We start from the raw sequence: 24,838 nt of genomic DNA, 5'->3' as shown, positions 1-24,838 counted from the left end.
ACCTAGTAGTTACGAATTCGTCTGGCGAAAGGCTGTCTCCGGCTTCAAGGTTTAGGTGTGGGCTATGAAGATACGATCACATGAAAAGGAATATGGTAGAAACCAATGAGACACATGAATGATCTCTATATTCGTTCTCGGGTGCAAGAGTGATGTCGCCCTGACAACACGTGCAGCCATCGTCTGACCACACCTCTGCCAGCTCATACAATGCTTCGATATAGCACAATATGCATGCGCCAATGCCCATGGCAGTCCCTGTCCGAAGACATCCTTTGTCAACGCCGTACAGCACGTGATACCACTCATGCATCTACATCTGCCGCCGCCTTCCCCTTGTCCTTACTCCTCGTCTTGACCTTCCCCTCTTCTTTCTCCACCAAGTCGCTCTGTACCTTTGCTGCATACCATTTCCTCAACTTCTCCACCTCGCGCCATTCCCCTTCTCCTCTCTCGACAGCCGGCCCTTTAGTCTCCTCCCTCGCTCTTAATTCGCCAAATGCACCCCTCTTTACGCCCCAGATGGGTCTGTCCCAGCGCCACACACACCACGCGCTTTCATCTGCACTAGTGAGCGTGGGATGCCTGTTCAACGACTTGACAGCAAATGCGCGGAGTAGAATTACATCGCCAACCTGTGCTTCTGGAAGTGCAGTCTGATGAGCGCGAAAGATCTGTACGGTGGTTGTTTGAGGCCAAGAGCTAGCATCGGTGATTTGCAGGGTAGTGAACCAATGTTTCGGTCCCTTTTTGGCTTTTTCGCTTGGCGTGGTAGGAGACGTGACGAGCGCGATTATATCAGGATTGGCAGCCGAGTAGAATTGAGAGGAGCGGTTAAGGAAGTATAGGAGATCCTTGAGAGGGGTGTAGTAAGCTAGTGGCGTAGACAGGCCGACTGATGGTTCTCCGAGTGTGTCGTTGTCGGCGTCGTCTGAGGATGCATCAATAAGTTGTGGGGATATGGCAGTAGTTTCGGGATTGATTGACGCGGCAATGGCTTCTGTATTGGCCACATTACCAGCTTCGAAGGAACGAAGATCTACAGATGTGGTTTGCGTAAGCTGAGGTGTCAACAACGTATCCTGTTCTTGGTGGTCGTTGAAACTGGGTTGCGAATCCTTGGCTGTTTGTTGTGTTGCACTTGGAGTAATAGGCTTTTTGCTATGTCTTTTGGTTCGTTGATCGATGGTAGGAGATCCAGGTGGTGAATTGCGCACAAAGTCATCGACATCAACGGTGCCTTGGTTGTCTTCACCTTCACCAAATGAGATCTGCTCGTCCGCTTTCTGGCTGGCGTTTGGTGTTGCAAACTCATCGGACTCATATACTCTTCTCCTCGTTCTCCGCACATTGCGCGGACTGGGAGTTATGTTTTCCTGTGATCGTGCTTCGCGTCGTTGCATGCCTGGACTGCTATGCAACGACTGAGTAGCATGTGAAGAGCCAGGTCGAGCAGGACTATTACTACGTACCTCTGCAATCACTTGTGAGTCCGATTTCTTCCCTTTTGTCTTTCGGCTTGATCTTCTTAGCTCGGGCGCGGTTGCGGGTGGCGGCTTTGTGTCCTCTTCGTCTTCCCGAACATTGGCAGCACGATCGACAGCATGGTCGATAGGGTCGCTGTGGTGCATGTGTCCCATATCATCGGAGGGATGCACAGTAGATATAGTGTGCTCAGACCGAACGCTTTCTTCTTCGGAATCTTTCACGAAAGCCACATCAGAGTATCTGCCCTGTGATGCGCCTAACTCTTGCGACGGCTGGAAGCTGGAGACAGACTGATCATGGTCCTGGGTTTGTAAGGTTCCAATATTGAACACCGAATTCATACTACTTTGCGAAGCATTTTTGGGCAGCCCTTTTCGGGTAGCAGTAACATCGGCCGAAAAGCTCTCTGCTGGGGAAAACTGCCTCGATTGTGAGCGAAGACTGTAGGGAGACGTCTGAGTAGACTCCTGCGATGGGGACAAGGCAGAACGAGCGCGTTTCCTAGGCGGTGAAACAGCTGAATGTGCAATAGAGGTCAAAGATCCCTTGGGTTGTGTATTGGACATGGAGATGGATGCTTCGTCTTTCTTTGGCGAAGCTGCAGTCCTTGCTTCCGACCTGGTATTCTTTGCAGGCGATTCTGGTAACATATCCATGCTTCCTGGTTTCTGATCGTCCTCAGGCGCCGTGGAATACCGTTGGCTCGCAGACTCAGTAGCTGCATGTGCGCTGTTTTCATGTCCCAAGTGAGTATTGAATTCGTTTGTCTGTGATATCGAGACCTCTTCTATTGACTCCACTTTGATGTCTGACTGGTGATTATCCCCAAGACCAGCTACCTGCTCATGTTCCTGGACAAACGATGAATGCTCCATTGGGAAAGCATCTTGCAAGTAATCATCAGTAGCCTCGAAGATTGATCCAGGTGGGTGACCATTAGGAGACAAGACTTCCTCCATATGACGTGATACGACATCAGGTTCTGGTTCCTGAGATGGAGTGTGAGTGACTGTTTGCCCCACTGTCGTTTCAAGGGTCTGTGCATCTTCGGTCGAAAGATCCAGGTCTACAAACTCACTATGACTATCAACATCTATGGTAGGGGACTGGTCCTGAGTAGTGGAGGTGCGCTGGCTAGGCTGAAGCTGCTGCTGTTCGTGGCTGGGCTCGACTTCGTCGTCATCCGAGGGAGGGCCTAGATCAACGATGGCTGACGTGGCTGTTGAATTTAGCTTGCTCGTGGCTAATTCTTGACGATCAGTTTCCTCAAGGGCCTCACTCCTAGATTGTAAGTCGTCCGCTGTGCTGGGACCTTCTTCAGGCTGTTCAGCAGAAATCGAATGCATCGAATGTTCAGCTGTCACCGAGTCCATCTCTGTCTCACTCACACCATCTTCTTCGTCCCTGGATGAAGGTTCTACCACTTCCAGCTCGCCTGGTCCATCCACAGCGATTCGGGAGTCCGCGGTAGTCGAATCCTCGACAACTTCATCTGGCTCGCTCTCGGGTATACTCTGGCGCAACTTGGACATGTCTCCTGCCTCAGTTTTCGAAGGTTGCTCTTCGATCACTCGCGCTTCTGCTGGAGGCGACGATAGATCCATGAGACGTGAGAAGCCAGCACCGTCCATGCCAAATGTGAAGCGCACAGGTGTGAAGGCTGACTCATGGTTTGGGTGGAATACTGAAGCTCTCGATGAGCCTACTGAGCTAAAGAAGGACGTCTCACCGATGTAGCTTGCTTCACTCGGTAAATCTTGCCCATCCTCGACCACAGCATCGTCACCCAGCGGCTGCTCGCCAGTAGCGGTATGGCTGAAATAGGAAGTAGCAATTGCATCCTGGTCTCCTGGGAATGGTGATGGCATGGGGAGGTTGGAAGCGTCTTGTGGCACAAGCTTTGGGCTTGCAGGCTCTCGACCGATAGGGGTCAACAAGCCTGCAGTGACAGATGGAAAGGTGGATGATGTGGGGGGAGGCATCGCTATCGCAAGCTCATTCTTGACATGACTGTGTGCACTTGCAATCGCCCCAATCTCGACCACGTTTTCTTCGACGCGCTCCAGTTGTACAGGATTTAGCTCGTCGGTGTCTGCTTCTGTGGCGCTCGTATCATGTGCATTGAGCTCGCCATGCGTAGCGCCTTCTTCTTCGGTATTGACTTCGGTGTCAATCTCAGTGTCGCCTCCAAAAGCATATTGTGCATCCGACGCTGGATGCTCGTTGGGCGCAGCGTAGAAGTCGTAGTTGTCGGTGTCCGTTGGAGTATCAGGTTCAGTTGGTTCGTCTTGGTGTGCCTGCAAGGGCCCGGCTGCGACCGACAGCATCTCTGATTGTTGAGGCGAGACAGGAGTGCGAGGAAGCCGCCCTGTCCGACTAGGTGACGCTTCAGCCGACTCGAGCTCATCCTCCATAGTCACGTCTTCCTTCTCTGGCGACGGTGTCCTTGTGCTGTATGTCCAGGCCTTCCAATCCCGGTACGATTTCCTACGTCGCTTCTTGTCATGGCCCTCTTCCGTCTCATCCGCCAGAGGATCATAGGGCGCTTGGAAGGACGGACCGTCGGATAATCGCGCGCGCTTGAGAAAGGCAGGAGAGGAGAATTGAAGCGCGGACGCCGGACTGGCTGTAGACGGCCGGCGAGCAGGCGATGCCGAGACAGGCGAAGGCGCGACATGGACGAGGTCGAGGCTTGCAGTTTCGACTCCGTTGCGGTAGACGCGCATCGTGACTGTGTGTAGGTATGATAGCTCCCATTCGATGCTCTTGCCTGGGGTGCTGACGGCGCCTTCCTTGACGAACTCAGCGCCTCGTAGGCTCAGCACCACCTCGTCTCCAATCCCCACACCTGTTGTCGCAACGGCCTTTGCGCTGGCTCCGGAGAAGCGCGCTCTGACCTGTCCATTCTTGCGTCGTAATCGGACATCGGGCTCAGCAAGCAACAAGGCAAACTGTCGCGCTGATGACGAATACGGCCATATTAACGTTGCTGTCGCTCGGAAATGCTTCGATTCCATCGCGGGCAGCTCTGGACTGAGCTCCGAAATACGGGCTTGATCCATGGTGCGCAGTTTGAGCGCAGATACGCGTTATGGGGGCGACATCGCGTAGCGGAGCGATTCGTTGATGTTGGAAGGTGGGCAATGCGCTCACCAGTCTTGATGATTGATGTGGGAGCAACGGCTCATTCCGTCATGCTTCTTCCAACGCGACATCCCTGCACTATTATGTCTGTTTCCGGCCACCTCGGCTGTTCCTGTACCGCATTTCTCATTCTCCATCACCAACCCTTGCATCGCATCTTGCATCTCTACCAATGTCTAACAGACCCGCTTGTCCAAGCACTCCAGAGACTTGTATTACCACCAACTAGCGTCGATTGTGATTCAAAACTTTGCACTATACAGCATGGCAGCTTCTCACGGCAGCAGCAATAAAACTGGGTACAAAGCGTATATACGCGTATAGTAAACAGAAGTGCGATAGGATTAAAAAAACAGGGCCACGCTCCGCACACTAAGGAAGATCTAAGATATCCTTCAAGACCGCCAGTGCCCCAAACAAGTCGTTGTCGTGGTACCTTCTGGCGTTGACCTGGAGATTGATTGGCGCCCCCTCAAAATCTGATCTCTCCCACAGCTCTCTGGTATGCCTGCACTCATCGCTTAATGGTTTGTAGTCCGCGGCATAATTCTCCTTGTTCTTAGCTTTGATTGGCGTGGGCACAACAACCCCAGGGTAATCGACAAAGTTGTACAAGCTTGTATATGTCCAGTAGAACGCTGTGTCATGCGCAGAGGCAGGCCCAACAAACGCAGGGCCGATGACAATGTCGACTTCTTGCTCGTTCCAGCTGTCGGCAAACTCATAACGGAACTTGTCGCGAGCGGCACGTAGCTCGTTGACCTCTTCCGCATGCAGCATACCGTGAGGTTCGGCGTCTTTCCATATCCAGTCGCTCAGTGGTAGGACTGGCTCGCCTGTTGACATAATATCCTCTTTGGCTAGTTTGCCGCCACCTGGCCAGTACATACGTCGGATCTGTTTCCATGCTTCTTGTGCCTTATACGGCTTGAACGGCTTCACTTGGACAATATCCGAATGTTGAGGGTCGGAGAGACGCTCACGAGCCCATGTTAGAGCGCGCTTTACTGGTGGCTGAGGATCAACGAAGCCGTCGTTCTCGATGACACCGATTCTCAATGGTTTCCTCGTCTTAGTCGTTAGTCCCGTCCAAGGAAGTGGCACTACCTTGGGATCCATCAAGTACGGTTTCTGGCCCAAAACAGTCGTCATGAAAAGGTCCATGTCTCGCAAGCTCCGACAAAACGGACCAGTGCTATATGTAGGTAAATGAAGTCAGTGTTTGTTTCACGTGCAATTCGTACAGGCGCACTTGCCTACACAAAATATTGAGTTCTGCAGAAAATGCATGTCCGAGGAAATCTTTCATCGGCAACATGTAAGATGTCGACTTGTAACCATATATGCCGCAGAAAGCAGCAGGGCCTCTAATACTGCCGCCAATGTCCGTGCCTACACCAAGAACTGAGCCTTTCATTGCAACAAGTGCAGCCTCGCCACCAGATGAGCCGCCTGCGCTGAGATCAATGTTGAAAGGGCACAGCGATCGGCCGTAATGAGATGTCGTTTCCAGATGCATGATTGTTTGAGGCTGGTTGGTCTTGCAGTAGAATACCGCGCCCATACTTCTTAGCATTGACACCAACAGGCAATCTTTCTCGTCCAAGACGGTACTCGCCAAGGAGCCTTGGGATGAGTAGGTTCCAGCAATGGGCATATGTTCCTTGATGCTGATAGGAACTCCATGAAGTGGGCCGATTGTTTTTCCGTTCTTTTCTAGATAATGGTCCAGCTCTTGTGCCCTCTTGATCGCATCATCCATAAACCATTGAGTCAAGCAGCATGTCATTTGGTGTGCGATAATAGCACGTTTTGAAAATGCGATGGCTACTTCGACTGCTGACAACTTGCGTGCGGCGATGGCTTCAGCAAGGCCTACTGCATCGTACTTTTCGGTGATGTTGATCTCGGCGGGTGTAAGTATGCCGCAGGTGATTGGTATTTCAGACACATTCTTTGGTGGATCGGCAGTAATTTTTGGAGATAGGCGTAGTTCAGGAGGCACTTTTGCCGCAAAAGCTTCGAGGATTGATGCTCGTTTCTTTTCGTAATCTGGTGTACCTTTGGGAACAGCCTTACGCTGAACTATAGCTAGTTCGGAGGGATGAATCGCCATTATGATGTTGGGAGAGTGATAGGGATATCAAACGCAGATGTGATCCAACATCGTCAGTTTTGGGAACCATCACGGCGGTCTTATCTGCACATGCGCCGTTGTCGTCATTGCTGGGGCCAAGCCTAAGACAGAAACGTTCTTTCTTATAACTCCACGCAACATCCCGTTGACTCCGTCCTCGGAAAGATTCCGGAACGACAATGGACGGCAGCAATGGTAGTGCGATCAAGCTGATAAGGGGGTGGTTGGTGTTGGAAGTGCGGAACCAATCCGACCAGCGGCCCTTAGCGCGTCATCCCAAATGGTCCCGCTGCAGCTAGCGGACGACCCTTTACTGCATCCAGCTCCAACGACTCCAATTATCCGCTTATCTCCCAATGAGCGCACCGACTCCACTGCCTATCAAGCGAACGTTTCCCCGCGTTGGATTTGGTGTCACGGCTCCTGGTCCCTTCGCGTGGACTTGCTGTATTGCGGAAGCCGATGGGTACCTACGTAGACACGGAGATAGGCAGCTCTGAGCGGGACTCTTGAGTGGCCATCTCCATGGTTCACTATCGAACATCTTGAACAGAATGAGCTGCAAATGGGAAGGATGATGATAAGGAAGATGTGGGCTTTATAGAACGAGCTCCAAGTTGGAGTGACGCAGGGTACCTGGTAAACCTACCGCTCCTGGGTCTATATGCATGCCACCCCACTCTTGTACTACGCTTTTGAGACAGCCGTTTTTTGGGACTTTATCATTCGTGACACATTCTTATCCATCGCCGAAACCCAGTACGTAGCCACCGCGATGACAATTGTGGCAGATTCGACCGAAATGGCTTCTGTGCCAGGTACTGTACATTTGGTCGATTTAGACCATAGTATACACGCTCGTCATGCTGGCAATGGAGACATCATCCTCGATCCAGCGCCATCGAGTGACCCTGATGATCCGCTCAACTGGTCGCCACGCCGCAAGCTCACATCTTCATTATGTACCAATTTGTGAGTGTTCACTGCCACTTATCGAGGATACGGCTGATTCGATGCGAAGGTATACGTGGATGACAGGCATCGCGGTGTCTACTGTATACTCGGTGTTAGTACCATTATCTCAAGCATCAGGCGTTTCCGTATCAACTTTGAACGAAGGGACCGGATACATGTTCCTCTTTCTTGGTTGGGGACTGCTCTTTTGGCAACCTTTTGCGCTTCGATATGGGAAACGTCTTACGTTCCTAATATCAGTCGTTGGAGCCATTGGATGTAGTATTTGGAGGTATATCTCATGTCTGTGCAAGAACTTGTTCATAAGCTGACCCCCATAGTGCGTACGTCAAAAGCAATGGCGAGTGGATAGCCAGATGCATCGTTATGGGATTCTTCGTCGCACCAGTAGAAGCTCTTCCCGAAATCTCAGTAACCGACGTATACTTCACCCACCAGCGAGGAAAATACATGGGCTTCTACGCTTTCTCCCTAGCGGGAAGCAACTACTTTGCCCCTATCATCTCCGGCTTCATCGCAGAAGGTCAAGGCTGGCAATGGGTGTTCTATTGGCCGGCAATCTTCCTCGCCGTAACGTTAGTCCTCTTGTTTTTTTGCATGGAAGAGACAAACTATACGCGCAAGATCGAGGGGATACCTGTCGCTAGAGACTCTCCAGAGATGGAATCATCCAAGGTTTTGGACCAGGAGAAAGCCGACGTAACGACATCGCCATCCACTATGAGCGATGACATGCGAGTGTCATCCAAGACTTTCGCTCAAAAGCTATCTCTATGGCAGACATCTCCAGGAGCAAACGTCTTCGAGCGTGCGAAGCGTAGTCTGATATACATTAGCTGGCCTGTTATCTTCTACTCAGGTTTCAGCTATGGTTCATACCTCATTTGGTTTAACGTCTTGAACGCCACTGCTTCCATCATTCTTGGTGGGCCAGGATACAACTTCAAGCCCTCCATGGTCGGTCTAAGTTATGTGTCTTGTTGCATCGGAGTCATTGCCGGAGCACTGTTCTCTGGGCGCTTCAGCGACTGGCTGACGATCAAATTAGCGCGTAGAAACAATGGTGTCATGGAAGCGGAGCACCGTCTATGGCCTTTCGCAGTGTGCCTAGTAATGGTTCCGGCATTCTTGATACTCTGGGGTGTTGGCGCTGCGCATGGCGTACACTGGTTCGGACTCGTCTTTGCCATGGGATGTGTGGCGTTCACCTCTTCTGTCGGCGTTACGATCAGTGTGAACTACATGATCGATAGTTATCACGATATCAGTGGCGATGCGATTGTGACGGTCATCTTGATTCGCAATACCATGTCCTTCGCCATAAGTTACGGGTAAGTTCTCCAGTGCATCTGAAGGTTCGAAGCTAACGAGAGACAGTATTACTCCATGGCTGACAAATCTCGGGTATCAGAACTGCTTGTAAGTATCTCTATACAAACTGCATGTAAGACATACACTGACGTTATAAACCTATCTTCAGCATTTCTGCAGCTTTCGTTGGCATGGCTGCGTCCGCTGTCTTTCTTGTCATGATCAAGTACGGTAAGCGTTTGCGCGTCAGAAGTAGTAACAAGTACTATAATATTGTAAACGCCGATAAGGCGGTGAGTTAGAATCAGACCTTCGCAAACGCGCTTCATGTATCGTATAAAAAGCCCAATAGTATGGTCACTTTCGCTGCAGTCGCCGGCATTGAATCTCGTTGGGCTCTAGGTTTCGCGTACTCCAGTGATAACAAAGGTGCTGAAGTGTAGCCGTATACTTGGTACCGTCACCCCATGGATACACGTGATCTTGTCATTGAACTCTGGTTCATCAAGTCGTAACATTCATTAAATTTACAGGATGACCTTTTATAGTACTAGCAGCGCGAAAAGAGCTATGCCACTAAGCAGACCAGCCGTCCCGTATGGTGCACTGACTTCGCCAGCTGCACCAGTGAAAGGCTGTGGTGTACCGGTTGGCATGGCACCAGTGCCCGACGCGCCCGCAGCACCAGCAGTTCCACTGGCGGTTGCAGCTATCCTTCCATCTACACGAAAGAAGTTTCCTGCGACTGGCGCGCTCACGCCGTTCATCGACATGAACGATTCGATATCGAAACCTATCCGAGCTTGTCCTCCAGCGAATGCCGACGCCTGAATGTTGAGACTGGCTGGTTGCTGGAAAAGCAGCTGTACGTATCGATGCGCGACTGTATCGGTCGCTGGAGGACCTGGAGGAATATACGCTGCTGGGCCCTTTTCTGATGACGCGAGCAGAGTGGCAGCGCCCATAAGTTGTTGCTTTGTTGCCTTGAATCCAGTGTTCATGCAGTGCAATAACACGCGTCGCTCGGTGCTCCCGTTCGCTGGTGGAACATCAAGGTCGAGCATCACAAACATGTATGTCTGGCTTGAGTCGATCATAGCGCTGGATAATGCAAGTTGTGGTTGTGTCGCGACAGCTAAACAGGTCAGGAATGATGTCTTGCCTAACGGACTCAGTTCGAAACTCACAAGCTTTTGCTAATTGCTGTCCTGCCGTGTTGACCATAGTTGAGTTGAAGATGACTTCGAGTTTGGTGGCAGCCGATGGCGTAAAGCCAGATGGGACCTGCGCCTGCGCAAGACTGACCAATCCGGCTACGAGTACTGATGTGGAGAAATACATGACGGGTGATTATTGTTTGCAAACTAGTACTTGCAGAAGTACGAATGTAAAATGGGGATAACAGTAGATTATAGAGGCGGCCCGAAGTGAGGCTGTCAGCCTACATATACCATGTTCATTGAAGTACGCGTCTCCCAGGCATAGTTCCTGAAGCCGTAGCATAGTATGTCGCAGTCCGCTTAGCGCTGATTGTAGATATCGTGCTTACGTAGGGTGTTCCGCATGTGTATGAAACGGGAACTGCGTGAGAGCTCAGCTGTCACAGCTTGGCAACAACCATGTCCACAATGCCTAAAGCAAAACCAGGATCGTAAGTTTTGGTTGACTACCTAGATTTTTTTCTATCGGGAATTACATCTGAAGGCAACCAGAGAGTAGCGGCAAGAAGGCCTCCAGTGTGATCAGTATATGCCAATCTTGTGCCACGGCCTCTCTTCGTTGATTGTTGTCGGGTCTCCAAAGCGTGTCCGAATGGCGCCTTGTGCGAGTACCGTCCGCGATCACATCGAATCAGGATCAAGGGTGCACTTCGTGAGAACAATCTGTAGCCTTAGATCGCGCGTCGAGTCACGGACAGAGTACTGGTGATGGTGACGCAGTGGGATTCTTCTGCAGAGCTGTCAACGTTTCGCCAAGGTGTCAACCTCCGAAAACGGAGCGCAGAGGCGGACATAGACGTGTCTGGGAAGCTTCTCAGATTCAGTGGATCACAACGGCGATCTCAGACAGGATGTGACGTAGCATTGATGGGTGGAGAAGAAGCAGCCTCACGCAGCAGATGCAGTGGGGAGCTTGCAAAACACGCTAGAATCGTCACACGTGAACACGCGTAAAAGACAGTCTGTGCTCCAGCTCATTAGCGTCGATCGCCACATGGCATGGATGCCGCGCGATCGACCATCTCATATGCCTTCAACCATTGCTTGTCGATGATTAGGTCTGGACGGTGTCTTTATTGGAACTGCATATCTTTAATGGCAAGCTCCGCTCATGATGTTGTACCTTCAAAGGTCACCACCGAAACACCAAAGGTACATTGGCCACTCTCGTACCGTATGCAACCACAAAAGCCCAAAGCCTCGTCACTTCAGTCTTATGGCTTCTCGTCTACTCAAGCTGCACCCAAACGATGGTGGAGTCATCGTCTCTACCGAGGCCCTGGAGGCAAAGAAGTCGAGATCCTATATAGCAAGACCAAAGCGCAATCCGAAACATACGCGAAGCAATTCCTTGATGAGCCAGTCATCGGATTTGATATGGAGTGGCCATGGAATGATTGGAAAAAAGATGATTTACAAAACAAGATTGGATTGATTCAGATTGCTTCCGAGGACAAAATCGCGCTATTTCATATTGGCTTGCATCCAGGGAAGACGAGTGAAGAGATTATCGCACCGACACTGAAACGCATTCTCGAGGACCCTAAGGTTGGCAAAGTGGGGGTAAGAAATATCCCTGTACGAACTGCATATGAGACATACACTGACTTTGTACACGTACCTTTAGGTAAATGTGTTGAAGGCGGACTTCTCGAGGTTGAGCCGCTTCTTTGGACTCAAACCAAAAGGTGCTGTCGAATCGAGTCATCTATACCGTCTTGTGAAGTTTGGCCCTAGGAAACCAGAGCTGGTGTCTGTCAAGCTCGTGAGCTTAGCGCACCAAGTTGAAGAGCAGCTCGGTCTGCCTCTGTACAAGGGCGATGTTCGCACGAGTAATTGGAGCAAACCACTGTCAACGGATCAGATCAATTATGCAGCTGGCGATGCATACGCAGGCTTCATGCTCTACAAGTGTATGAATGCAAAGAGGCTTGCCATGAAACCCACGCCGCCATTACCAATCCATGCGGAGAAATATCCGAGTGGCAAGGCATCAAGAGACGACCCGATAATCTTGGATGTCGGAGACGGTACAACTATCACGACAGAAGCTTTCTTCGGCGTCAAACCTGCAAAGAGCGGTGTATCAGGGACCAGCTCTAAAGCAACGAAGAAGATACGGACTACAAAAAGCAGTGCACAACCTCTCAATGATCTTACCCAAGCATTATACGAAGAACTAACTACTCGTCGAGCGTCTCTAGCCGAAACTAGAAAGTTGCAGCCACACCGCATCATCTCTGATACTCTACTGGAATCAATTGCGCGTGCACAGCCTTGCAATACCGAAGGCTTGCTTGCAGTAAAGGGCATTGGAAAGATCCAACAGGCAAAGTTCGGCGATGAATGGCTTGAGGTCATTTCACTTTTCCTAGCAACAAACGGTATCGAGCCATCAGCCAAAGTCGCAAAGCAGTTACCGTCCAAGTCTGAGAATCAGCTGCCACAAACACCTCACCGCTCAAACACACGACGAAAAGAAATCAGTGATAGCTCTTCAGATTCTTCACCAGCTTTTGATACTGCACTTGCTAGATCGCCTCAACTACATACTGGTCTATCTTTTGGAATGGCAGAAACAAAAATTGACGTAGACAACGGCAACAGATCCGATAAAAGCACGTCATCCTATGATTCGGATGATACACTTCCATCTCTTGACTTTGGCAGTCCGAAGCGAAAGCACATAAGCTCCGGTACAAAACGCAAACGCGCTGAAAGTCCAGTGAAAGGCGAGATGGAGCAGACACCTCAGCCGTTGCAGACACCTTCGAAGCCTGAAGTGGGTCTAACGCAGCAACCGTCGTTGGATCACTCCCTTGCCATTGCGGTCACAGAGGCATCTTCAACACGAAGCGCAACACTATCTCCTGGCTCACGGATCGCCCGTTCAAAACTCCTGGCCTTGAGCAAACTTGTCACGCGAAAGCTGCCTGCAAGAACTGCTAACGTCCCACCTATCGTAACGGAGCACACACTAAACATAATTATCATAGCAAGACCGCAGACGCAAGAAGATCTGGAACGTATTCCAGGGATAGAGACATTTGTTTCGAGTTGTCAGGAGACGGGGACGAATTTGCTGAAGAACATAGTCAAGTTTGTGCCACCTCGGCCACCATGAGAGGTTGTCAGTTAACACGGTGAAACGCAACGACATGAAACAATGAGATGGATCTTCGTGATGTACTGGCAAGATGATTTTTTTAGCAAACTTTCTACCCCCACGTCTATTTTAGTAACGCCAATGTTCAGAGTATTGACACAATGAAAGCGATACAATGATCTCGTAAACTTATGCCCACATAGCTCTGAACTTGGTGTCAAAGTCTTCCTTTAGAGCTTTGAACGCCTTTAGTACGTTCAACAAGCCCTCGCCTTCTTCCCAAGCTGGCGGCTCCTTCTTCTCGTCGTCATCCTCAGCATCCCAACTCTCTTCGACTTCAGATTCGCTGGAGGAGCTACCCATCTCATCTTCCCACGACTCTTCGACCTTCTTCTTGAGCTTCTTCTTGGGCTGGATCGTCAACTCCTGTTTGACGGGACCCTTGTTTGACGAAGCAGTCGTGGCTGCGCTGGCCTCTGTCGCGGTGTCGCTTGGTAACATCTTGTCTTCCCTGTTCTCTTCTTCATCGTCACCACCACCACGAACGTCGATGAAGTCGAGATCAGACTCTGTTGCCAGACCCAAGAAGCTCGACAAACTCGTAGTGATAGTAGCGAGTGTCATACTCAGATCGTTCAAGACGAACCATACATCTCCACGACGAATCTTGTTGGCCGTGATAAGAGCGTTGACGTCACCGTGCTGGAAGAAATCGTACAGATAAGCATTCAACGGGAGATCAGAGTCTTCAGGGTAAAGACCGACGTGGGGTACAACAGCTTCTTCGAGGAAGACACCAGAACGACTAGTACTGCACAGATCGTGGATAGACTCGAATTTGTCGTCGTACCCTGAAAGAGCAACGAATGTAGAACGAGCCTTCACGTTCTGATTCCGGGCCTTCTCAGATTTTGAGGAGGCATCGCCACCAACCGTAACATCTGTCAATGGCAGAGTGTTGTCCGGCTCTTGAACATGTTGGTCGACAAAAGTGCGCACGTAAGCTGTGAAGATATCGAGGGTAGTCTTGTTGTGACGTCGCAATAGGTTCGCAGCGTGCTCTGGCATTGAAGGTAGAAACACAAGCGAGGGGCTCTTCTTGACTATCTCGCGTACGTACTCTTCATCAGCCTGTCGACAATGACGCCGACCAAACAGGTGCGACATTGTGAGCATGAGTTCGCGCAGAACTGCCTCTTTGTTCGTGTCGATCTTGGCGCAAAGCTCGTGGAAGTATCCGTCCTTTAGCAGGGTGTGGAAGGCAAAGGATGAATTTTCTGTGAAGTAGAGATGCGACACGGCACCTGCGAAGTTCAAAGGTACACCCTGGGCGTCCAAAAGGTGTTGTCTCCGAAGATATTCGATCGAGAAGCGCAAATGGTGTAGGACTGTCATCTTCGCGTCCTCTCCGCCAAGGTAGAGTCGTGGCTGTGAGAGCAAGGAATTGACGCAGCGGACGGCGAATGGCGCATTCTCAGACGAGTTCAGCAGTGTAAACAAACGCAGTACCAGAGTTGTCGTGATGGGGAAGTGTCCGTTGAGATCAGGTAGCCTGGAGCTGATGAGTTTGTGTATCTTGCTCAGAGACACTCCATGGAAAACGACATTTCCAAGCATGTCAAAGCCTCGACGACCAGCACGACCAGCGGCCTGACGAAAGTTTAATGCTGTCAAGAAGACCGAGTCTCCCGAAAAGACCACAGTCTTACAAGGCATGTTAATACCGAGCGCAAGTGTACCGGTCGCAATCACCACACGCAGATATCCCTTTCGGAACAGCATCTCGACGCAATACCTGTACTTTCGGTTCATACCAGCATGATGAACGCCAATACCACGCATGAGACCATCGATAAGCCATTCCTCAACTCCGCGGTAACGTAGCTCTTTTGCGTGTACAGCGAACTCTTCTTGTGACAGCTTCTTGTGGTCTGCGAAATGGAATCCATCGAGAGGTTTGTTTGGATCAAATGAGGCAAAGGCGCTAACTTCAACGTTGGCAGCCTCTTTCATCTGATCCTGCTTGGTCATGCCCTTGGAGGCGTCTCCACGAAGACCTTGCTTCTCTCGTCTCGCGACCTCTTTTTTCCAGTCCTCCCACTGTTGCAACTTGATCTTCCATTTTGGGCTTGTCTCCTTCCAGGCGACCTCAGCATCCACGAGTTGCTTCATGAGCGTTTGGCACATCTTCTCGCAGATCGCACGATCATAGTTGAAGATGATACCTGGCAGTGCATCTTGCTGTTGTAGATCAGCGAGTAGAGGAAGTATGCTGGAGATATCGTGACTGATTTCCATGCCCAGTTCATCCAGCTGCCCCTCGTTGTCTGCACCGTCGTCTGTGGCATCCTCACTCATCTGATGCTCTTGTAAGCCAGACAATGACTTGCTGAGATCCTTGCGGACTTCAGCAAAAGGCGACTTATCGTCCGCCATCCAAGCAGTTAAAAGCTTCTTGAGGCCAGACTGCCAGTTGATTATGTCCGCCTTCTTGATAATTGCAGGCAGAATTGAGGAGGGATCCAGAGACTTATCCACCGGGTATTCGGCTGTCTGGTATTTGGTCATGCTCTGCCATAGGGTAAGGCAGTCTCGTGCTTCGAGAGACAGATCGCTGGGCAGTCCGCGAGTGCGATTGATCAAACTAGCTACAGGATGAAGGAAAGCGAAGTCCGTGTGCTCGTCTAAACCAAGCTGCGCAAATGAACGGTTGCTCGGAAGCGGCAGGTAGCTGGCTGCATTACGTTTGGCGGGTGGGGTATACACAAACTTTCGAAGGTCAGAATACCTGTGCGGATGTTGCACCATGACCAATTCGTTCCCAGCAGCTTTTTGTGTGGCTGACAGCCAGTCATTGAAAGATTCTGCGTTGCCGATAGTAGCAGAGAGGGCGATGATAGGGCAAGGAGCCATGAGGAGTAGTTGTTCCCAGATTAGACCGTCTTCGGCCTGACCAATGCAGTGGACTTCATCGAAGATAATCCATTTGACCCTCTCGGACCAACTCTTTGCGTTACTGGGAGCCAGCAACATGATTTGCAAGATGTGAGGAACTGTCACAAGAATTTGGCATCCAGTGGGGTTGTTGATCCTGTAGTCTCGAGTATGAATGCCCCATACGGACTGACTGTACTTGTAGTTCTTTGAAAATCGTGCCTGGATCTCCGCGGCGATTTGGTTGACTAAAGCTTTGGTGGGAGCAACATATACAAGAACGTCGTCGTTGTTTGCTTCCAAGACTTGCTTCATGGCGTAGAACGAGATGAATGTCTTACCCGCTGAAGTCGGCGCGATGACGAGCAGACTGCGACGTGCGTCAATCTCATCTAGCACACGTCGCTGCCACGCATCTGGCTCGAAGGGTACACGGGAGTCTGGCGCCGAATCGATTGTACGGTCGAAGTACGGTCCGCAATGAAGAAGCTGGAACTCCTCTGGGGAAAGGGTCAAGGCTAAGTCCGATACGACAGTCTCGTCCAAGGCAAACTTGAAAGGCAGCTTCCGGTCGCCTTGTTCTGCTGGAACTTGTAAAATTGGTAGCTTCAAGCGCTCCACTGTTTTAGAAAGGCACTTCGCAATCGTCTTGCTCACAGTTGGGTAATTGCAAAGAGTTCGTGCAGTGTCGAACAAAAGTGCGGCGACGTATAGGCCCTTCTCTTTGGCACCGTCGCGGCAGAAACGTATCCACATTTCCAAAAGAACGTTCAGCATGTACATGCGAACATCTGGACCAATTACTTGACGCTGAGCCTCATTGCGGTCGGCCAGATATTGCCTAGCTTTGTTGTATCTTGAGGCCAAGTCAACTTGCTTCTCGAGGCCTGCGCACGAAACTGTCCAGGCTTGATACCATTGTTTCGCATTCTCTTCGTCTTTTCGCTTGGAGCTGGCAGCGATGTTGGCAAGCATTGCCTCTTTCGATGCGTTGATATTCTTGGTGCTCTGTCTTGACACTTGCTTCGGCCGTTTGTTCTCGACTGCCTGGGTTGGCGTCATGGTTTTCGCCTGGCCTGCTTTTGACTTGTCGCCGAGCGTGATAGTCTCTGGATCTAGTACTTTGCCAACAGCATTCGTGAGGCTGGCGGCATACGACGTCATCTCAGCCATGAAGAACTGGTTTCGCCGGAGAGCCTTCTTCGCTATCTTGGGGTCTTTTTCGACGACAACCTTTGCTTTTTGGTTTAGTGACCTCTGATTATGCCAATGCGTGACCTCGCGGAAGATGTTAGCAGTAGTGGTATCTGCCTTACCCCCCGACTTCGATACGTCTAGTTTGATTGGGGACAAATGTGGGTCGAAAATGCTATTCGAGAAGGGTAGAACCTTATACGCAGAAACCTCCTCATCATTACCGTTGGCTGCAGTAGAGTCTTCACTCGCTGCTGAAGAAGCTTTTGGCTGAGACGGGAGATCATGAGCATCCAAAGCTGCTGTGGCCTTGAGTAGGGTGTGTAGGTGTTCGCTAGGTTCCGTTGTGGGGTTGCGGGCACATGACGCGAGAAGCCGTCCGTCGATGAGATCTGCAAGATCGCAATCTGGATGGCCCTTGAAGGCCTCTGCCCATGCCGGACTACCAATGAACTTGCGTGCCTCGCAACAGAAATCCAAGATGAAAGACTTGACTTCATCCGGAATTTCACGATGCTTGATGATACGATCAGACAGAGGAAGCTCTGAAAGCAATGATGCATGTTGCAGCAACACAGATGAGAGGTCGGCGTTCGAAGCTGCCAGCTTCGAAACTACTAATACCGTGAGGTATTCGCGCTCAGTCAGAAGTTGATCGCAAGACATCCTGATAGTCTGCAAGAAGCCGCGCATATGCGATAGATCGACGACATCAGTCAATCTTTTGTTTGTATGAGGTTCCTAAGCAAGATAATCAGCAAAAAAGTAGGGCAAAGCTAGCACCATCCGGAGGATGTTAATAGTGCTGCAGGCCACTTACAGCTGATGAGACATCAAGTGTCATTGAACGAGCATGCTCGAGAACAGTTGTAATGACCTTGGTGTCGGCCCACTCCAATCCGTTTACTAGCGCAGCACTGTATCCCCGCTGCATCATGCTATATATGAATGTGCGGAAAGAAGTCTTGTAATCTTGCTGCCGCTGCTGCTTATCGCGGTCTTCGCCCTGGAGTGAGTCGAGGTCCCTTTGTAGGATCAATCTCTTACGAATATCAGTGAAGGAGGCTCCATCATGACACAAGACGAAGTAAATGTCTGTGGCACGTAGGTACTCCGCAAACGCTTCTGAGGATATTGATGGAAAGGCATTAATCTCAATCTCCGGAACAACGTCTGGCAAATTGACCTTGAGATGACGAATGATAGCTGCTCGTGCAAGCAGGTATTTTTCGCTGAGTTCTGGTGATGCATCCTGGGGTACGCAAAGATCTTGATGTTCGTCGAAGAAAGCAATGTGGAAATTGCAGGCTCGAGAAACGAGGCCTTGTAGGAACTTCTCAACAGCGTATGACGCGTGCAGTAATTGATAACCAGGATCGAAATCGATGTGTGGGTCGCTAAAGCACTGAAGCAAGAGTGATTCGCCGTGTACGAGGAACCGCTCACTACCTGCGAAGTCGCCAACCAGGTCGACCCGGCGGCTGTAGAGATTTGAGTACCATTGGAGGATTTGCTCCTCAGTACCCTGGTTGTTGGCAGCCATGCTGGGTGGTCTGCAAGAGAGTGAAGGATGGGCGGTGGTCAGAAGGGTGGTGAAAGAATGTTTATCCCCTCAATCGTCTAGATAGTGGGAGGTGCCTGTAAGTGGGTAGCCGCTGGTGGCGGATAGTGGGACTGTCGATCCTGTGCCAAGTCCCAGAAGAGCTTTGCGGTTTAGCTCGAATGACTGATGCTTCTTCTGCCTCGGTTGGTGTCTGACGCAACCGGTGAAAGAGATGTAAGATTGATAAAATGTTGAATGTAAACACGTACGTCGGATGTGATGTACGTACTGTCAACTGGAGTCGAGTGGAGCCAGAGGTCTGGATTCTGCGGATTTGGAAAAGCCGAAAAGCCTGACGCGACTAGTGCGCGCTAGTGGGGGGTTAAGCGACTGTAACACGCTGCGCTGTAGTCGTTGCAGTGTCTTGCCAACATAACGGCAAGTGGCACATCACAGCTGTGTGCAGATGAACAAAGACTAATCAAAACTAGCGTGACTTTTGCTTCGAAGGAAACAAGCTCGTGAGGACTGTATCTGCAATAGCCATACAAATCGAGAGTTTTGCGCCTATAAATGCATATTGTTTCAAGACATGCAGTAGCCTGCAAGGAGCATCCGAACGCCTCCGTGACGCAGCGTAGACAGACAGGCATACATTCAAATAAACTACGGCACCTTGTTTGCTTCGAAGCCCATCGCATGTGAAGAGAAATCCTCGACTGAACACATACATGGGTATGCAAGACCAGAACACTTGGAGGGGACAGGCTGAGATCGTGCCGATCCAATGTAACATGGTGGGTGCTGTACAGATAAAAGCAAGTCTTGCTTCTGTTCAAGTGAGGTCAGACGCTGCCGAATTCCGCGTAGAGTTATGTACTCACCAGAACTACCCCACTACCCCAGAATTCAGATCTCTAGTGGAGCAAGGAATTCGAGCTTGGCATGTGGTCAGCTATATCTGGCGTGTCTTACAATCTAGCTTACCGAGACGAGACGATTCCAGTGCGCTGGACTAGGTGGGGGCTGAGGTGGAGGAGAAGGCGGATCATCTCTTGAGCGATCTTGCGGCGGTGTGGACATGGATGAGCTTGTTAGGCCATGAGCAGAGCGTGGATTGACAAGCTCGAAGACGTTATCCACCGAGGGACCCATAGTGATGCCCATGGTAGCCGCGTGGTGATTTTGGAAAATGGTTGAAAAGTAGTAGTATCGCGGAATCGAGAGTGAGGATTCAAATATGGTAGTCTAGGAACTATCTTGCTGAGAGAGTGAGGACTTTTGTGGAGGACAAAACACTAACGCAGTCTCGACATTAAATAGTCTAGGACAAGGTTTTGCTACACTCCCAATCGAACACCACGAGGGCTCGTCTAGTGGCTTACAGGGGCGGATGTCTAGTTGGCAGATCCAAAGAGCCAGGCAAAAGACAATCAGAATCGCAGCGGCCCGTCCGCGGATAGACGGGTGGCGTCAGGAAGGACCAAGTCTAAATTGTCATGCTGGAATGAGATGCTGGTTTGGTAGACAAGGAGCACAAGCGGCGAATGAGTGGCTTGGCTGAGCAGAAGAAGGCAGGAGTTGAGTGTGGAAGACGACATTTTGAACGGCGGTAAACAACGTGTCGACGGGTGAGAGCACGGCGAGCGACAGTCGACTGATTGTGTGACAAGGGAGGACAGGGTTGAGTACTGCTTGCGATTCATCAGGCGTCGGGGAAGACGATCCGGAGCCGCACGAGTTGTCGTGCAAGGTGCCTGGGGGAGATTGCTTTCCCTCAAGAAGTAGGGTTTTGAAATGGCGGTCTACGAGCCATGATGTCAGCATGGATACGCGAGTACTTTTATTCGACCCAAGGCTTGACTAGACGCCTCGTATTTCAGCTACCACAAACTTCTGTTGGTTCGTAGAGCTGCGTGCTTTCCCGTGCTTGGACTTGGAAACGATCAGCAGGTGACGAGGCTGCGATGTTTGTCTATTCTCTCGAGTGAAGCAAACGGCTGGCCAGTCAACATGGCCTCACTGCAGGGTGTTGATCAAGACGTGCCAACGTGGATAGACGCCGCTTCGGAGGAGTCGTCTATGGGTGTGAAGGCCAAGCAGGCGCGCTCGGACACGATGGCGCGCGCGCCAAGCCCAACGCGGGCCCTGGAGCACCGCGACTTCCTTTGTGGTAGACTCACTCTGTCTGCGTCAATCCAGCCCTGCCTCGGCCGTGTAATTCACCAGCTGTTGCCTGTACCAGCCCATCCAGCACAAGCACACACGCCAGAGCCAGAAGCGACAGACGCCGAAACTCCGCGACACGGCCCACCACTTTCGCATGCGCGCGTCCGGAATGTGCTTCTTTGGGTCGTAGGGCTAGCAATCACATCCGCCGTCTCTGCGTCACCCGCCTGGTGATACCCTCGCCGCCCTCCCATCGGCCCTCTTCGCCCATTCCGCTTCATTAGACTCAGCGCGCCCGCAGTCCGACAGCCCCACCGGCTCCAGCTCACAACTCGCACATCGCACTGCGCCCCGCCAACATGTCTTCGGTCTGGAACCCCGACAATGTACGCGACGTGGCCGAATCTGTGGGCATCGCCTCACTCGCCGACAATGTGGTAGAAGAGCTGGCACGCGACGTCGACTTCCGTTTGGCCCAAGTGCTGGAGGAAGCTCTCAAGTTCATGCGGCACGGGAAGCGGACGACACTGAGCACACAGGACATATCCAATGCCTTGAAGGTCCTCAACGTGGAGCCCCTCTACGGCTACGAATCTACCCGCCCGCTGCGCTTCGGCGAGGCTTCGCTGGGCCCTGGCCAGCCTTTGTACTATGTCGAGGATGAAGAAGTCGATTTCGAGAAGCTCATCAACGCCCCACTGCCCAAGGTCCCACGAGAGATTACCTTCACCGCACACTGGCTCGCTGTCGAAGGTGTTCAGCCTTCAATACCTCAGAACCCAAACACAAATACAGGCGATCTCCTGCCCAAGGGCCCCAACGCAAATCCACACCTGGCTGCTGCCAATGGCCTCGACAACGTCAACGTCAAGCCGCTGGTCAAACACGTCTTGTCCAAAGAATCCCAAGAGCTGTTCAACAAGCTTTCGGGCGCCCTCATCGACGAAACCAACATTGAGTGGCAGAATGCAGCACTCGCAGCCATCTCGACAGAGCCCGGCATTCACCAGTTGACAACATACCTGCTCAGCTTTATTGCCGAAAAGGTCACACACAACATGAAAAACCTATTCATATTGACTCAGATGATGCGCGCTGCAGAAGCCTTGCTGAAGAACCAGGCCATCTACCTCGATCCGTACGTCGCATACATGGTACCACCCATCCTAACATGCTGCACTGGCGGCAAAGTAGGGCCAGCAAACCCAGCACCATCCAACGCTTCTTCGGAAACGCTCAACGGGGTTATGCCCGACCACAACCGCGCTAGCCAAGATGCCTTTTATCTGCGAACTCTTGCAGCGCATCTACTCAAAGATATCTGTAGGAAGCACGCGTCGTCGAATCAAGGACTCAAGTCACGGATTGCGCGCACCTGTCTCAAGCAATTCATGGACCCCGACAAGTCGGTTGGGACGCACTTTGGTGCATTACAAGCACTCCTCTTGGTCCTGGGTGCCGGCGACGCACTAAGGGGGCTCATCTTACCCAACATTAAGATGTACAATGATGACTTCCTTTCTAAAAAGCTCGCCGACGAAAGCACAAGGCACGACGCCGAGATTCTTCTTGCAGTGCTTGTGGGCTCTTTCCCAGCTCTGGTACCCAAGAGCATGAGGGAGAAGAAACAGAGAGAGCAACAGCAAGGAACATACAACGCGCCAAATCTCGATGACCTCCGGGAGCAACTGGTCAACAAGGTCGGCAATCTTGTAGCTGCGTATATGATTCAGAAGGGAATGGACCTGGAGGTACAGGAGATTTTGCGGAAGGACTTTGATATTTGAGATATTTAGGACACAACTATATCGGGCATTGCTACTGGCGTTCAGGATAGGGTGCTCGCTTGGATGATACCATTTGCCCCGAGACAAAGCGTTCACGAGGGCTTGAATTCAACCCGCCATCTTCATTAGAGCATCGTTCATATGTTCAAGCATCTTTACTGCGCATCCAGATTCTCGTCGTTGTACATCTACGGACTGCATGACGCATCCCTCATGCGACACTCATCCCCCTCTCTCCCCTGCCTTGTGTAAGGCAACAATAGCGACTCATCACCGCCATCGTCGTCCGTCCATCTCCTTATCTGCGCAGCAACAGCACTGACAGCGCCATCTACAAACCCTACGCCTTCATCGATCCAACTCTTGCTCTTCTCAACTAGACCACTTCCAGTAAATGAATGATTAAATTCAGACTGTGGCTGCCTCCGACCCGTCAGAGGTGCTGTGCCCGCTTCCAAAGCTTCTATATCAGAAATATCAAGCTCAAATGTCTGACTGCTATGGTCGTTGGTGTGGCTCGGCGCCGGAGATACTGATCTTGACACTGGGACTGAAGTCGCAGTCTTAGTGGCGAAGAAGGCTGCTCGTTCAGTTTTCCACTCTGAAGAAGTACGCTTTACTAGTACGCCGCCTGTACCTGGTTGAAGGGAGCCGTTTGGAGATGGATCTAGAAAAGGATTCACTGGCGATGAGGCCACGGATGGAGTCGGAGAGTGCCGAGCGCGGGCTATTGGAGTAGGTGGATGGTTGGATCGTGAGTTTGCTGATGGTGGGGAGGGTATGCGGCAGTGAAAAGTGTGTGTGCGATCTCGAGCTTCGGTGTGAATTGGCCGGCTTCGCGGACGGTTGAACTGAGATGGCTTGTTTCGGGGTCTGTACTTCATCTCAATGTTCTCACCAATATGCCCGTTGTTTCCCAGATACGAGAATGGGACCTGGGCTGCCGACGTGACGGCGCTATCACTGTCCATGTCCATATTCGTTGCCATATCAACCCATGTCTCGCTGCTACCGTCATGTCGATGCGCGTACTTGCTCACTTTGTCAATCGGTCTCTTCTCTTCACCCGTGCTCTTTGCTCTCCTCTTTCTGGTTCTTTTTCCCTTGTTCGTTACACTCCTCATGTCCATCCACGCATTAACCGCCCAAACCATAACCGCCCACACGACTCCTAGTACCATGATAGCCAGCGTACCAACGAAGAGCAACTTGTAGCCTGTGGGTAGGTACGACAGTTCGTAGTCCATCCGGCTCATAATGTCCGAATGATACGGGCTCTTGTTGTGCCGAACAGAATCTTGATATTGCAATGGATTCGAGGTTTGTGCTGATATGGCTGTATGCGGTACGATCTCTTCTGGATAGAGAAACCCCGGAGGTGAGATGCGGGGGTATTTCGAGTGGCGGGGTGGTGGAGGTGCAGATGTCAGTAGCATTATCGGTACTGTTGACGTTACGTCATGGGAAGGTCGAAGTGAATGGGGACTTGAGGGTGAGGCGTTGTCAACATGAAATGCGTAGTGTATACCAGGTACAATACCTTGAATTTGAGGGATGGGAAAGTGGCGGGTAACGTGCACGTCAGGTGTGGCAGATGCCCAGTTGAAGGTTGAACTACTGCGGTACGAGTCTGTTGTCTTGGACGGCGACGGCTGCTTCGCTGCGCCGTTGTTAGTATACAAGGTATCTTCCGCAGTTGCAGCCCCACTCTCATGTTGCTTGCGTATTGTCGTAGTGACAGTATGTACTTTTCTGCGATCTTGCGCCGCCGGTGCCATAATACGATAGAATGTAGGTTGCAGATAGGTGCACTACTAAGAAAGAATGTCG

At 51.2% G+C, this 24,838-nt stretch overlaps 9 protein-coding genes across 9 annotated transcripts; 3 read left to right on the top strand and 6 right to left on the bottom strand.

The window, feature by feature from the left end:
• Positions 1-305: 305 nt before the first annotated feature.
• On the bottom strand, positions 306-4,550 carry GT037_002116 (uncharacterized protein; the record flags this gene model as incomplete). The annotated part of the gene is made up of 1 exon (XM_038927163.1): positions 306-4,550. One exon carries the CDS (start codon positions 4,548-4,550, stop codon positions 306-308), a length of 4,245 nt encoding a protein of 1,414 aa, XP_038790455.1.
• Positions 4,551-5,004: 454 nt separating this feature from the next.
• On the bottom strand, positions 5,005-6,748 carry GT037_002115 (general amidase; the record flags this gene model as incomplete). Its single annotated transcript, XM_038927162.1, has 2 exons — positions 5,005-5,827; positions 5,877-6,748. 2 exons carry the CDS (start codon positions 6,746-6,748, stop codon positions 5,005-5,007), a joined length of 1,695 nt encoding a protein of 564 aa, XP_038790454.1.
• Positions 6,749-7,544: 796 nt separating this feature from the next.
• Positions 7,545-9,357, top strand: GT037_002114 (mfs general substrate transporter; the record flags this gene model as incomplete). Its single annotated transcript, XM_038927161.1, has 5 exons — positions 7,545-7,741; positions 7,791-8,015; positions 8,065-9,075; positions 9,122-9,163; positions 9,225-9,357. 5 exons carry the CDS (start codon positions 7,545-7,547, stop codon positions 9,355-9,357), a joined length of 1,608 nt encoding a protein of 535 aa, XP_038790453.1.
• Positions 9,358-9,597: 240 nt separating this feature from the next.
• On the bottom strand, positions 9,598-10,396 carry GT037_002113 (uncharacterized protein; the record flags this gene model as incomplete). Its single annotated transcript, XM_038927160.1, has 2 exons — positions 9,598-10,190; positions 10,243-10,396. 2 exons carry the CDS (start codon positions 10,394-10,396, stop codon positions 9,598-9,600), a joined length of 747 nt encoding a protein of 248 aa, XP_038790452.1.
• Positions 10,397-11,370: 974 nt separating this feature from the next.
• Positions 11,371-13,399, top strand: GT037_002112 (3-5 exonuclease helicase; the record flags this gene model as incomplete). The annotated part of the gene is made up of 2 exons (XM_038927159.1): positions 11,371-11,838; positions 11,903-13,399. The coding sequence occupies 2 exons, from the start codon at positions 11,371-11,373 to the stop codon at positions 13,397-13,399; spliced, it is 1,965 nt and encodes a 654-aa protein (XP_038790451.1).
• A 171-nt stretch (positions 13,400-13,570) lies between these two features.
• GT037_002111 (dead deah box helicase) lies at positions 13,571-19,052 on the bottom strand (the record flags this gene model as incomplete). Its single annotated transcript, XM_038927158.1, has 2 exons — positions 13,571-18,250; positions 18,330-19,052. 2 exons carry the CDS (start codon positions 19,050-19,052, stop codon positions 13,571-13,573), a joined length of 5,403 nt encoding a protein of 1,800 aa, XP_038790450.1.
• Positions 19,053-19,961: 909 nt separating this feature from the next.
• GT037_002110 (uncharacterized protein) lies at positions 19,962-20,219 on the bottom strand (the record flags this gene model as incomplete). The annotated part of the gene is made up of 2 exons (XM_038927157.1): positions 19,962-19,991; positions 20,040-20,219. The coding sequence occupies 2 exons, from the start codon at positions 20,217-20,219 to the stop codon at positions 19,962-19,964; spliced, it is 210 nt and encodes a 69-aa protein (XP_038790449.1).
• Positions 20,220-21,580: 1,361 nt separating this feature from the next.
• GT037_002109 (taf-domain-containing protein) lies at positions 21,581-23,008 on the top strand (the record flags this gene model as incomplete). Its single annotated transcript, XM_038927156.1, has 1 exon — positions 21,581-23,008. One exon carries the CDS (start codon positions 21,581-21,583, stop codon positions 23,006-23,008), a length of 1,428 nt encoding a protein of 475 aa, XP_038790448.1.
• A 188-nt stretch (positions 23,009-23,196) lies between these two features.
• Positions 23,197-24,786, bottom strand: GT037_002108 (uncharacterized protein; the record flags this gene model as incomplete). The annotated part of the gene is made up of 1 exon (XM_038927155.1): positions 23,197-24,786. The coding sequence occupies one exon, from the start codon at positions 24,784-24,786 to the stop codon at positions 23,197-23,199; it is 1,590 nt and encodes a 529-aa protein (XP_038790447.1).
• Between the last annotated feature and the right edge of the window lie 52 nt (positions 24,787-24,838).

This window comes from Alternaria burnsii, assembly GCF_013036055.1.
Source record: "Alternaria burnsii strain CBS107.38 chromosome Unknown 750, whole genome shotgun sequence".
NCBI classification, from domain to species: domain Eukaryota; kingdom Fungi; phylum Ascomycota; class Dothideomycetes; order Pleosporales; family Pleosporaceae; genus Alternaria; species Alternaria burnsii.
Note: the sequence above shows the minus strand (reverse complement) of the source record. Positions and strands in the feature narration are given on the sequence as shown.